General features: G+C 49.2%; 1 protein-coding gene across 2 annotated transcripts in view; it reads left to right on the forward strand.

Moving 5' to 3' along the window:
* FLI1 (Fli-1 proto-oncogene, ETS transcription factor) overlaps positions 1-6,045 on the forward strand; it is a 74,028-nt gene extending 67,983 nt beyond the window's left edge. For both annotated transcript variants that reach the window (XM_041413808.1, XM_041413807.1), the window contains exons 6-8: positions 1,507-1,569; positions 2,581-2,628; positions 3,618-6,045. In XM_041413808.1, the coding sequence (XP_041269742.1) occupies positions 1,507-1,569; positions 2,581-2,628; positions 3,618-4,147 (641 nt within the window). In that variant the 3' untranslated portion in view covers positions 4,148-6,045. The remainder of the gene's footprint in view (positions 1-1,506; positions 1,570-2,580; positions 2,629-3,617) is intronic.
* The last annotated feature ends 8,323 nt before the right edge of the window (positions 6,046-14,368 follow it).

Genomic DNA, 14,368 nt, shown 5'->3' on the forward strand with positions numbered 1-14,368 from the left:
CCCAAAGAGCCCCACTGCTGCATTTACAGCCCTATGTACCCTTCTGTGAGGGGCTGGGGGAGCACTGGACATGTGGGAGAGGAAAAGAACACAGCCCTACAGAAGCTAAGCCAGCTGGGACCACAAGCAAAACTTGTCAGCCAAAGTCTTACAAGTTTTTTTCTAGGAAAAGTTCTTTCCAACCCCTGTGTGCCTGTTGTCCTTTGTCATTAGATCTCTCCTATGGTGCAGTCAGGAGAGCAGGATGGGGCAGTAGTGGGAATTCTGGCCTCTCCAAAAGTAAGTTGTCCCAGTGGGAATCACAAACAGTGCAATGGAAAGTTAAAATGAGACTTGGGCACAGCTGGCCTGTGTCAGAGGAGCACAAGATTTGGGGACAGATAAGAGGTAGAACTGGGGACAGATAAGAAGTAGAATGATGGTATGGACAGAGTAAAATTGTAGGGTTTGGTTAAGGAGTCAGCAGCAAATCCTCTGCACAGACACCCTGTTAATCACAGGCCTGTCCCCTGCTGTGATGGTTTTAGGGGCAGATCTGGACATTCTGAGAGCTTCTGCCAACTTTGCAGAAAGGCAAAGTCCAGCAGCAGATGGGGCTCTGCTCCAGCCCTGCTCACATCCAGCTCTTGTTCTTGCTGGGTTTAGAGTGCCTTGGATTCCAACAGGAAGGTGTAGTGATTTTGGTTTGGTTTGATTTGATTTTTTGATTTTTGATTTTTTGATTTCTGGACATCCCAGACCAATTCTCTGTCCCTAAAATCCCTGTTGCAGCTGGCCCAGCCTGCTGGCTCTGTTCCCTATCCCACTGTTCCCTGTCCCACTGCTGGGCTTCTCCCTGGGCAGGGTGGGCATGTCTGAGCCTCAGCAGCGTTCTTCTGCTGTAAATCCATGTGGCAGCACCTGGCAGAGTCCCCTCCCTTTGCTCTGCAGCTTCCTGAGCTGTGCTCACCCCCAATGTGAGAATTATTCTTCGAGTCACAGTTTTCTGTTGTGAGAAATGATACAACGAGGAGATCTTCCTGTTGAAGGGATTTATACAAATCACCGTGATATTATCAACTAAATGTTTGATAAACCCCAATTTATTTTTTTTTTTCTAAAAAACAATTTGCATTTGTAAAAAATGTGGGAAAAGCTCCAGTGTGGAAGGAGGTAGGCATTTGTACATTTAATAATCCAATTTTTTGTTCACAACATGGATGCAAACTAGAATGGAAGTTCAGTTGCAAGAAAAGACAGAAAATTAATGAGGTAGCTGCATAATATTTTCCTTGTCTCACTGACTATTTGGCAAATTGTAAATATCTATATAATGCTTTCCTTATTGGTACATTTTCATTTTACACTGAAATTTTAAATTTCTAGGGACATCTCTTTATTTTATAGTGCAACCCCCAAAATCTAGTCTGAGCAATCCTTTCCCTTGCAGTTGCTGTGATTCCTGTGGGGTGTGTTTTGTACTTTGTACCTGTTCTCTGTCCCTATAAACCCCTTCTCTCTTTCCAGGCCCTCCTGTGGCAGGGACACAAAATGTGAATAAGACAACGGAGCAGCAGCGGCCCCAGCCAGGTGAGAGAGGGGTCTGTGACCCTGGGCTGGGGAGGGCTCAGGGCAGGGGCTGGGCTGTGCCAGCAGCTCTCCCCGGGGCTCTGTGCCTGCTCTGCCCCTGCCCATCCCTGGGCCAGGATCTGCAGGGTCCCCTTGGAGCATCCCAGCTTGTCCCATCCCAGCAGGGCTTGCCCGGCCCGGAGGGAGGCAGGGGAGGAAAGCAGCCCCTCCGGGCAGAGCAGGGAGTGTCCCCTGCTGCCTCCTCACCTTCTCTGCCCGGCACAGCTGCTCCCCATCCCCTTCCCCTGCTCCGGGCTTGGCTGTCTTGGAACCGGTTCAATCCACCAGCAAAGGCTGCAGATCCAAATCACCACAAGCAGAGGCAAAACACAAGTGCAGAGATTAGGGCTGAGGAGGCCCCACAGAAAGGGAAGGAATTCATTCCTAATAAATGCTTTGTGGGGTTTCAAGAACCGCTCAGCCTTGGTGGAGCCAGAGACAAACTCCTGTTACTCTCATCTCTCTAATGCTGTGTTTCCCTCACAAAGAGAGACTTGGGTGAACATTTCCTGCCCTCCCAGGGCAGCGAGCTCAGCTGCTAACCAGTGAATCTGAAAATCTCATCTGCTCTCCTTTTTATTGAGCTCTTTTCTGTTAGGAAAAATACATTTGCTTCTGCTTTGTGGCTGTTCTCCTATCCCACAGGTTTTTTTCCACGTTTGATGTGTTCTGGTTGCCACACAGTGCAGGCTATGTCCAAGGAGATCTCAGACTGCAAAAGCAGGCAGGTCTGAGAGCAGTGCCAGAGACTGTGGCTGTGCCATTTTAGATGCCAGAAATACCTGGTGGTTGTTTGCTAAGAAAGAAAGAAGGAGCACTTCCAGGCCCTGGGAGAAGGAACAGAAGGAGTAAAGAAAGAAAATGAAAATTTGGTTTCTAGAGCAAAACCCTAATGACCTGGAGTTTCTTTTTGATGAAACATCCTTTAAATCTTGTTGGACGATTTTTTTAAATTTTATTTTATTTTTTTAGATCCCTACCAAATCCTGGGGCCTACCAGCAGCCGTCTTGCCAATCCAGGTGAGTTCATTTTACATTTCAGACCCCCCTTACCAAAGAGGAATTTTCCTTTGGAGCTGCTTCTCCAGCCTGCACTGGGGGAGCAGCTGCTGCCCCTGCACCCTTGGGGGGACCTGTGAGAGCCACTGAACTCAGCAGCTGGGACCTCACAAGGGCTTTTGCCAAAACCCTTGCAGAAAAGTGAGGAAAGTGGTGCAGCAACATCTCTCTTGGGACAAAATCCTCATCCTGGATGTTCTGACCCAAACCCAGCATTTTCTGAGAAGGGTTTTATAGTGGGCCTAAGTCTCTCAAATTTGCAGTACAGATTAATTTTTCACTGCTTGCTGTGGGTTACAAGAAGAAAGGCAGAAAAAAGTGACATCTGAAAGTGTCAGTGTAACTCTCCCTAGCACATCATCTGCAGTAAATAAACCCTGATTTTAGGGAGTAAGTAATTTGCCTGGAGCAAATCCTGCTCGAACTAACCAAACTTGTACACATGGGATGCCTGTAAGGAAACATCCTCCTAAGGCTCTTAACTTACACTTAACTACTTGTACAACTACACTGAGTAAAACCAGGAGTCATCTGGGGAACAAATCATCCCATATAATTCAGATGACCACTGGAAAGAGAGCTGGAGGTATCCAAAACAATCTCCATGGCAAACAGAGAGCAGTGGAGGGGTGAAGGACACTGTGCTAGCCAGTCAGTGAAAACTCTGCAGAGCAGTGTCCTCATAGAAAGCCCTGTTTATGAATAGCCCGAGGATTTTAAGGCCAAAGGCAACCATTATGAAATGTAGTGTGACCTCAGGCCCAGGCCCAGAACAAAGGGCTGAGTAACTTGTTTGCTGGGAACAGTTTATCCACTGCTAGGGCCGCCTTTCCAAGGCCCGAAGGAGCAGTTCCCAGTCGAGATCGAGATAGCCCTTCTGTTTCCTGCCTTTGTGTGTGCCCCGAGCAGGAAGGCCCGAGTCATTTCCTTTCCCCTGGCTGTGTCTGCAGGGAGCGGGCAGATCCAGCTGTGGCAGTTCCTGCTGGAGCTGCTGTCGGACAGCTCCAACTCCAACTGCATCACCTGGGAGGGCACCAACGGCGAGTTCAAGATGACGGACCCCGACGAGGTGGCGCGGCGCTGGGGCGAGAGGAAGAGCAAACCCAACATGAATTATGACAAGCTGAGCCGGGCGCTGCGATACTACTACGACAAGAACATTATGACCAAAGTGCACGGCAAGAGGTATGCCTACAAATTTGACTTTCACGGCATCGCCCAGGCCCTGCAGCCCCACCCCACCGAGTCCTCCATGTACAAGTACCCGTCGGATCTGTCCTACATGCCGTCCTACCATGCCCACCAGCAGAAGGTGAACTTTGTGCCCCCACACCCCTCCTCCATGCCTGTCACATCATCCAGTTTCTTTGGAGCTGCCTCTCCCTATTGGACCTCCCCTGCAGGAAGCATTTACCCCAACCCCAACGTGCCCCGCCACCCCAACGCCCACGTCACACCGCACTTGGGCAGCTATTACTAAATGCTTTGATCTGCCAGTGGCCTTGAGCAGTCTGTTTGGACTTTTTCTTTACTCCTGGGATTTGTATGGTTTTTGGGGGGACCCTTAATGGATAATTGTGGCCTTTCTGGGGAAGAATTCAAACTGGATATTTGTTATTCCTGGACCAAACCTTTTACTTTTGTAACTTTGCCTCTTGTGTCTTGAACTGAGAGATGGAAGCTCCTGTGGGCCAGTACTCTGCCTTTTCCTTGGGGTTTAAGGCTTGTGTCCTCTGTAGGAAGTGACAATGAAGATGGTTCACCATTCCCTGGAATGATTATTAGCTTTTGGATGAGAGAAATTTTTAAGGATTCAAAGGCTTTTGACAAGGCATAGATTCAGCAGTGGGTCACAGGAAAAGATAACCACAATGGGGTTTTTCTCACTGGCCCTTTGACCATTCAGTGGAGGATGTTGGGCTGCAGGGCACCACAACTGGAATCTTAGCTCTAAGGCAGAGGAGGAATTTCACCCAACTGGAAATTAAATATATATATATATATTCATATATATATATGTACATGTATATTTTAAGAAGTAAAGGGCATTGAAGGAACTTTCCTATAGCACAACTTCATTTGACTGTGTGTGAACTCAGCAAGCAGCAGAAACCAGAACAAAGCTAAGGCAAAGTCAAGCACAGGCATTCCTGGGAAGCAGAAGGGAAGTGAATAAACGACAGCAGGTCCCTGGCTCCGCCCGAGCCGCGGGGCTCTGGAAGCACCGATTCGCGAACGCTGTGCGTTTGTCAGACCGTCAACCAAGGGTCAACAAACCAGAAGGCAAATTACTGTATAAATTATGCAGAGTTATTTTTCCCTATATCTCACAGTTTTAAAAGAAAGAGTAAATAAAACGAGTTGACCTCGGTCACAAATGCAGGTTTGTTTTTTACTATCAGCTCGGTTGTTTTTTGTTTATTTTTTTAATGTAATTTGTACATCTTTTCAATCTGTACATTTGGGCTGTTGCTTTGTACTTTTTGCTAAAAAAAAAAAAAAATAAGACACAAGTAATGTATCTGTTGGAGATAGGCTTAGTCCTGCAACTGGATCCATGACTGACCCCCAAAGTGGCCAGAAACCCTCCAGATTGCCCTGGGTTTGTCTAGAGGAGAGGATTTTCTCCATTACTCTGTTGTAGCTGTCTGCAAATTAACTCCACTTACTCCCATGTTTGCATTGAGGCTGATTGAAAACAGGCCCAACATCTCAAGGCAACCATTGCACTATTCTGTGATCGCTTTTCACCCAAATCCTGAACTTTGGGAAGATCTTAACCACTTCATAGATAAAAAGATGAAATATTCCTTTTTTTGATGGCTTCTGCTGGGGGGGTTCTGTGGAAATCCGACCCCTTCCAGAACTCTGAGCCATCCCCAGCTTTGCAGATGTGAATGTGATGCTGCACAAGCGGCGGTTTGGTGCCATAAACAGAGGGTAAACCACAAGCGTTTGGGGTTTGGAACAGATGTCTGGGGGGTGAGATTTCCATGTACAACCCATTAGCTGACTTGTATTAAGTGGCAGCCAATTAACAGGATCACAACTATCTAGTCTAGACCAACCCCTGGGACTCTGTGGGGGCGGGATTTGGTCCATGTGCATCCCATTGCAGGAGGGGAGTCTGAAACCAGAGCATTGGAGTCTGCTCAGAACATTAAACACAAGCACTGATGCCATTATTTAACAAAGTGGGAAGAGAAGATCAAACTAATACAGTTAGGTCCTAGTGCTTTCGGGGTGTTTTTAAGCAACATTTCTGCAATAATCGCAAAATTTAAGTATGAACGAACTACCCATGGAAATGGGGCTTTTGCTACTATATATATGCAATGTACTTTTTGGATATTAAAATATATATAATTTTGCAAGCTATCTTGGTGGGTTGTTTTTTTTTTTTTAATGTATTAATGTTACAATGAAACAGTTGTATGAAGAAGATGATGTAAAAAAAAGTGACAAAATAAATGGTGGTTTTCTCTCTAAGGCATGAAATTGTCCCACTCTCTCCCTCCCCTCTCACGCTTGCATGCACTTGAAATTAAATTTAGCTAAAAAGGAAGGAAAGCAGCTCCACAGTAGTGGCAACCCATCCTGATCCCTGTAGTATTGACCATTCATTCCAGAAAATTGTTGCCAGAGATGGTCAGACTGGATTTGGTCGTTGAAGGGATTAAAACCCAGGCTCTGGCTTTTGTCCATGGAGAGACAGAGAAAGTGGGAGGGCAGCCAGAGCTCAGAAGCTGAAGTGTCGGGGTGGCTCTTGGGATGCCCCAGGACCCCCCAGGAATGTCAGTGTGTGCCCAGCCTGCTCCTGTTTCCCACCTATCCCCAAACCCCAGGGAGAGCCAGTGCTCCACAGCATTCCTGAGGTGGAGGCTGCAAAAACAAGCTCTGCCAAGGAATCTTCTGATTGTGGATAAAGGTCAGGCCGAGGCACTTCCTGCACTTTTGCACGGTGGTCCTGAGAGATATCTGGAGCTCCTGCAGACCTGATAAAGCCTTGGGAAGGCAGGGCTGCACAAGCACAGCATTTCCTTCCTGCACACAACCTTTTGTTGCTGAGCGCCGGGACAGAGCTTGATTGGCTCGGGAAAAGGGCCACTTCCAGCACCCCAGAGCTGCCTCCTCTCTGGATTCCAACAGAGTTGCTCAATTTAGTCACAAGAGCGGGTGGTTTGTTGCTTATCTCTGTTGTTTTCCACTGCAGCACCAGCGAGATTAATTCTGGCTCTGCAGCATCAGTGGAAATATCAAGTATTTTATTTGAATACCATGTCCTGCCCGCCTGCCAGTAATAGGAAAATCAGAGGGTGAGATTGCACAAAAGCATCTAAAGGCAGAATCTGAAGGTTATCAGAGTGCAAAGATGTCCCTCACAGCAAAATTTGGCCAGCAGAAATCTTGGGGGGGAAAAAAAGACATTTGAAAATAGAAGCATCTGATTCTGGGCTGCCCAGTGTGTTAGAGGAGCCCTCCTGAGATGGAGGTGATCAGCAGCATCCCAGCTCAGGTCTTCTCTGCCTCCTTTCATCCTTCCCTTCAGGCATTGCTGGCATTAATCCTTTCTAAATATTTGTATACACTAATATTTATCTTTACCTTTTTTTTTTTTTTTTTACTATTTGCTAATATTTAGCTCTAGACAGATTTTGCCTCCTACTCCAGTCCAGTCATTCCCAAGGCATCCAGAGATCTTAGAGCAAGGAGATCTCACCCCAGAGTGCCAGACAGCCTCACACTGCTGGGGCACTTCCCAGGCACCTTTTAGAGCATTTTCACAGGATCTCAATAATTTACATTCCTCACTCAGAGAAAGAGTAATAAGACAGAGATGGGTAAATTGTACCCCTCAAAATCAGCCTGGCTTTGCCATGTTGGAAGCTGCAGGGATGGGAACAGGGGCATCTGCCCTCCCAGCCCAAGTTTCTGGGGCACACTGGGACAAAGCAAACAAGGAACTTGACAGCCCTAATGCTACTCTCTGCTTTTCCCAGGAGGACAAGGCAGATTGAATTAAAGTATTTCAGAAACTTTACCAGGCAGATGATTTGGGATCACTGGGCTGTGAGCTGGGAGTCAGCAGGGACAGCAGAAAACCTTCCCTGCATTGACTTTCAGGACTCAGAGCTCCCCAGGAAACCCAGCTCTCATTGCACTCAGGGTGAATTCAGCTGCTGATTTCCAGGGATCTGGTATTTTCCCAGGATTTCTGTTCCATCAGCCTCAAACCCTGAATGGGATCTAATCAGACATGCCAAACTGGAATTACCTCTACATTCCTCTAGCTATAGAGAGTGCAGCTGTACATGGAGTAGAATCAGCCATGGCTGTACAGGCTCAGAGCTCTGGCTCTCTTGGCTGGATCTCTGTGCTGCTTTTCTCTGTTTGAGCTGGTCCTGCCTCTGTGTGTGAATTCCTTCTGCTTAATTACAGCCAGCAGGTTTAGAACCTGCTTTGAACTGGGTTTTGAAGCAGGCTTTTTATCCCCACCGGAAGAAGGAGCTCCCAGCTTAAGCACTTGTTAGATGCACTAAACTAGGGAATAACAAATCCTTCCAGACCCAAGCACCTGAGAACACTCCTGTCCAGAATACCTGAGATCTCTCCTGTCCAGAATACCTGAGATCACTGTCCAGAATCCCTGAGATCACTCCTGTCCAGAATCCCTGAGATCACTCCTGTGCAGAATCCCTGAGATCACTGTCCAGAATCCCTGAGATCACTGTCCAGAATCCCTGAGATCACTCCTGTCCAGAATCCCTGAATGCCAGAACCCACGTCCTTTGCACACTGGTGCCTTCCTGCTTTATATACCTAAAAATTTTATTTTAGCCCTGAGGATGAATTTCCAAACAGCTGCAGATTTCTAACAGAGTGCTGTGGCAAAGGAGAAGGATTTCTCTGTGCTAGGACAGGGGAGAGGGATTTCCCTGTGTCAAGACCTTCCCTTAGTAAAGACAAAGACAGATTTCTCATACTCGTGCCCAACAAGTACACTCCAGCCCTAACGAGGCATTAATTATGAGGGAAATCTGCCATAACTTCTGCTGATGTAAATACTTAATGTGAGGCTGGAGTTGCCCAGCAGTGTTCCATCCACATCCACGGCAGTAAATGCCCAGGCCTGAAGCTTTGTGCTCTAAGGGATGAACCCAGCTGCTGTTTCCCACCTCTGTGTCACAAGGAAAAGAGCCATCAGTCTGTAAATGCTGCATGAAAGCAGCCAGCTTCACTTCATTATCCTATTACAATAATAGAGTTTTTACAGGCTGCTTTGCTGTGCTGATCCAGTATTTTTAATAACTTCTGTGAAATTAGTTGGTGAGACTTCAGCCTGCTGCCTACCCAAGTCTTTTCTCCCACATCAAACCGAGCGTGGCTGCATTTGGTGTTAATTAGAGCTGCAGTCCAGGGGCACGTCAGGGGCTGGCGTTTGTGAATTCACTTCAAAGACCTTATTTGTATATTTTTGCACAATACCCAGCATAACACACACATGACAATATTCATCTGTGAAATCAGAACTCACTGCAAATAAAGCTCAGACCTTTCTGTCAAATCAGAAAAGAATTGAGAGAGCTCTGATTAAGGTTGTGTGGAGATAATTTAGCTTGTGTGTTCTGATTTTTTCTACTACAGAGGTAGAAATCCCTGCATATGAAGCTCAGATTCTTCTATTATATCAGAATAGAATTAGAGATCCTTGGCAAAAATCAGCTCTTCAGGCTCCAAGAGCAGCAAACAGAGCCTGATACCAAACCCACAGGATGTGAAGACCAAAGGCAGAGCAGTTTTGAGGCCATGACATCAATAAGCCCATCAGCCCTGCACCCCACGGGGGGGAGCTGCCCAGGGAGCCCCAAGGATCTGCCCTGGGAGGCAGGGGATGGGCACAGCTGGGTTTGCAGCCCAGCAGCCACCCCGACCCAGACAATAACTGCAGAGGAAAGGGCTTTGGGCAGGGGAGGTTCCCAGGTGAAGGGACCTTGCTGCTCCTAACCAGGGCCAGGACAACAGGACTCGGTCCTGGAGTTCTTATGTGAAGACACAGCGGTGAAGGAGGATGGGGCTCTGGCAGATCGAGGCGATTTCACCACCAGAGCCGGCTCCTTCCTTTCCAGGAACTGCTGCAAACTTGTTATTTGCTTTGGCTTCTGCCTGAGTTTGTGTCTGCCGGAGCTGTAAAGCCCAGGGCTGGGCGCACCTCCCCTGCTGCTGCTGCGAGCGCCGAGCTCTGCCCGGCACCGTCCCCTCCGGGCGGGCAGCCCGGGCTGGCAGGGACACGGCCTGGGCACAGGACCTTGTTCCTGGTGTCCCCAAACCGGGCTGGCAGTGACACAGCCTGGGCACAGGATCCTTGTCCTGGTGTCCCCATACCAGGCTGGCAGGGACACGGCCTGGGCACAGGGTCCTTGTTCCCGGTGTTCCCGGTGTCCCTGGTGTCCCCGAGCAGTGGCTCAAGCGGGTTGTGCTGGGAGCGCTGGCAGAGGGCACCTGTAGAAACCTGAACACCTTCCCTGGGTTTTCTGTCTCCCTCAGCACTCATGTATAATACATACATACATACATACATACATACAATCTATCTATCTCTCTATCTATCATCTATCTATTATGAGCTTACCATACCCCTGGAAGTGTCCAAGGCCAGGCTGGATGGGGCTTGGAGCAACGTGGGATAGTGCCCATGGGATGAGGTGGAATGGGATGAGCTTTAAGGTCCCTTCTAACATAAACTGCTCTGTGATCCCATATAGATTTATGTATATTTCATAGAACAGTATATATATACATACACATTTGATAGAACTGTGTGTGTGCATATATCCACACATTTGATATAATTTTGTGTGTATATATATACACGTACCTGATATAAGAGTGTACAGTGGTGTTAGGGTAAAACAAATCAAGAAGGGTTTCAGCTTGGGGCAAATGTTTCTGTGGAGGATTTAAAACTTCCCTTAATGCTCCATTTCTGGAGGCTCAAGGCTGACAGGCAGCTGAGCAGCTCCCCAAAATCCTCAGCCAGCACATTCCAAGCTCTGCAGACCCAGTGGCACCAGCATCCCAACCTTGCTGTGGGAATGTGGGGAGAAGCATCCTTCTCCATGAGGGACAGAGGGGAGCAGGGGGCCTGGCATGGGGGTGGAAGGAGATGAGCTTTGAGGTCCCTTCCAGCCCAAACCATCCTGGCATTCTGGGCTGGTTCCATAGCAGAGTTTGGGGAGCTGCAGGCACAGCAGCAAGAAGGGATGTGACCTGGGCTTCCAGAACCATCCCAAGGCTCTGCAGGCCCTGCCACAGTGACAGTGACTCCTTGGGGGGGTTGGCTCCGTGCTGCACCAGGAGCACTGCACCAGAGCACAGGGGAGCTTCATCTCAGCAGGAGCCTTGGGCACTGCTGTAAACTAACACAGTGAGGATTCAGGGCTGTCCCGAGGTGATCTGTGGTGGAATCATGGAATCTGTGAGATTGGAAAAGCCCTCTGAGGTCATGGAATCCAACCATTAGCCCAGCACCACCGTGCTGTTGGGTTTTAACAGCTGGGGAAACTGAGGCACAAAGCAGGGAGCAGTGTCTGGTCTGGCGTTCCAGAGCAGAATTCCCTATGGAATATGGATCTCTCCAGACTCAGCCTTGCCGTTCTGATCCCCCCCTCTCTGCTTTGGGTGCAGCAGCAGCCGATGTTTACAGCCCCCAGCCCTCCACTCACGCAGCAGCTCCGAATTCACCGCCGAGAATTCCCAACACTTCTGTGAAGGGAGTAAATACATCCTGCTGGCACGGCCCGTGCCAAAACCGAGCCCCTAAATGCACTGAACTTTGTGTAATAAAACACGGAACAGTCCCAATAAATTCTTGCTTTGCTTTTCAAGGTGGCCGCGGTCGCCCTGCGGAGTTCGGGGCTGCGGAGCGGCTGATCCGCAGGTGAGCGGTGCCATCCTGTGGCGGCGGCACAGAAAACACCGCGGGCATGGCTGCATCCCTGCGTCCCCGATGGTCCCCAGTGTCCCCGATGGTCCCCAGAATCCCCGTGCTCCCCAATATCCCTGTGTTCCTCAATATCCCCGTGCTCCCCAAAATCCCTGTGTTTCCCAACATTCCTGTGCTCCCCAGGATCCCCTGTGCTCCGCAGAATCCCTGTGGTCCTCAACATCCCTGTGCTCTCCAGAATCCCTGTGCTCCCAGGATCCCTGTGCTCCCCAGGATCCCCTGTGCTCCCCAGAATTCCTGTGCTCCCAACATTCCTGTGCTCCCCAGCATCCCTGTGGTCCCAGCATCCCTGATGCTCTCCAGCATCCTTGTTCTCCCCAGGATTCCCCGTGCTCCCCAGAAGCCCTGTGCTCCCCAAAATCCCTGATAGTCCCCAGAATCCCGACCTGGCTCTGTGCTGGGCTATCACAATGGATTAATATGGTGATTTTGCACAGCTGGTTGGGATGTGGTTGCCCAGGAGAGCAAAGGATCAAAGCTTTCTTTGCTTAAATTTGGCCAGCAGTGTAAAAAAAAGGAGACACCAAGTGAGTCTGTCTCATCTCCAGCCTCCCCTTGCTCATCCACCTCCCCTGAGCAGGCAGAATTGATGTGCAGCAGTGAGTTTGTTCAAGTGAAAGTGTCCCCAGGCAGATGCTTCCACCACAGGAATGTCAGCTTGGCCTCAGGAATTATCTTTGTGTGTATTGAAGCAGCCGTGGAGAGAGCTTCAGCCTTCCTCACTCCTGTTCCAGTGATGCTGCCACAGGGTTAAATGCGATTTAGGGTCATTGCTGGTGGTGTCAGAAGTTCCCCAAGCTGCAGCAGGAGAATTCACCAGAGAGTTTAGGAACTTGCATATTTTCCCTCTTTGCTTCCCTCTCTCTGCTCACATTCCTGGCCTGGTGCTGTGTTTTTTCCCTGCTCCTGTGGGGATCCACAGCACCAGGACTGTGGATCAAGGCAGGGGTGATTTTAGGGGGAAGAAATGAGGCGGAAATCCTGGCTGTTCCCAGCAGAATTCCCAAGGGTTTGTCTGGGGAGAAGGAAGGGGATGGGGCACCTCAGCTGCCACCACTTGTGTCTTTGCCCCCTGCTGACTGGTTTGTGGTGAGCAGCAGAGTTTCCAGGGAATTGTGTCCAGGCAGGAGCTATGCAGGCATTCGCTGGCAGCCTGTGAGCAGTGGTCTGCCACAATCCAGCAGTGCAAGTCAGTGGGAGCATCTGAACAGTGTGCCAGGGACTTTTGTTATTATTATTGTTGTTATTATTATTTAGGGGTGTCTTTTCACCAGCTCCTCCCAGAGCATGTGTGCAGACAGACAGCAAACCAGCACATGTCAGTTTACCAAAAGCAGTCGTTTTAATTCATGGCCCTTTCTCCAGCAGTCAGCAGGATGCCTTATTCATTTGCCAGCAGGAGGGTAAATCTATTTCAAAATGATTGAAATATTATGCACAGCTTGAATGAGTGTTTAAAATAAATACAGTAGAAGAAACTTGTTGTTTGTGAAATGAGAAGATAAATTAAGTTAGTGCAGACACATTATTCCCAAGCCTGGCTGCTTGGCTCTCCCAGTGAAATCCTTTAGGCCTTAATGCAGCAGGAATGGTCTGGTTTGCTCCCCTGAAGGGCAGGCCTTTCTCCTGAGACCTTTGCAGGGTGCGGACCTGGCTCCACGGGGTGCCCCAGTGTGTGGGCAAGCCCAAAGGCAGGAGGGCACCCAGGGAGCAGGAGCTGAGCAGAGCCGGAGGAGTGAAGCCCTGCCAGGGTGAAGAACGTGGCCTTTGTCTTCCAGTATCGGCTCTGTGGCTCCCTCCAGCCACTTCTGCTCAGCAAGATTAAATTTATTTTCATCCTCTTAACTGAACTTTCTTTTAATGGCAGCAGGGCTGACAGCCCCCAAAATAGCTTTCCTCTGGAGCGTGTCCCGAGCGGCCTGTCCCCGATAACCTCCTTCCTGGCCGGGCCTTTATCTGCAGGGTGACAAACTGCTCTCCCTGGGCAGCCAGAGGAAATTCCACTCATTGTTGTGCTGCTGCTGGGCTCTGCCTCAGCTCTATCTCCTGCTGCTGTGGGGCTGCCAGGGCTTCCTGGGGTGGCATCCAGCAGGAGGCTCGCTCTGGGATTCCCAGTCAGCTCCCAGCAAGATCCTGCTCTAAGGGAGCCTGATAGCTCAGCCATGGCCCTGTCAGCTTGGGATCCATCCCCTCGAATTTCCTCTGCTCCTGGATCCCTTCCAGTAACACCAAAATACACAAAAGAACACAGTCACCCTTCCCCTGGTGCAGTTCCTTTGAGCTGCAGGTTCTGAGGCAGGTGTGACTGTCAGGAGGGAGCACAGGCAACCACCCCCTCAGGTGTCTTCTCTTTGAGCTGTGGGAGCACTTCATGCTTCTAGAAATGGAGCAACATCTCCCCATGCTCACACTGCAGAGACAGGGCAAAAGGTTCCATGGCTGGGTCAGAAGAACATTGAGGTTTAGGATTTTGAGGAGCCTTTCCAAGGGCAGTACCTGGAAGTGCATTGTTTAGGGACCCTCTAAGTTTTGGAGCATGTGCACCACCTCTTGGACAGGCACTGCAGAGCATTTGATTTCTTTTTCCCACTAGCACTAACATCCCAAAACAGTACTTAAAGTAGGAATCTTCCCTGACTCCTCATTGCACAGCTGGGTTTGACCTTTCGAATGGATTTCCCTTGGATTTACTATTTT

The sequence above is a fragment of the Onychostruthus taczanowskii genome, unplaced genomic scaffold, assembly GCF_017590055.1.
Source record: "Onychostruthus taczanowskii isolate IOZ18803 unplaced genomic scaffold, ASM1759005v1 scaffold43, whole genome shotgun sequence".
NCBI classification, from domain to species: Eukaryota; Metazoa; Chordata; class Aves; order Passeriformes; family Passeridae; genus Onychostruthus; species Onychostruthus taczanowskii.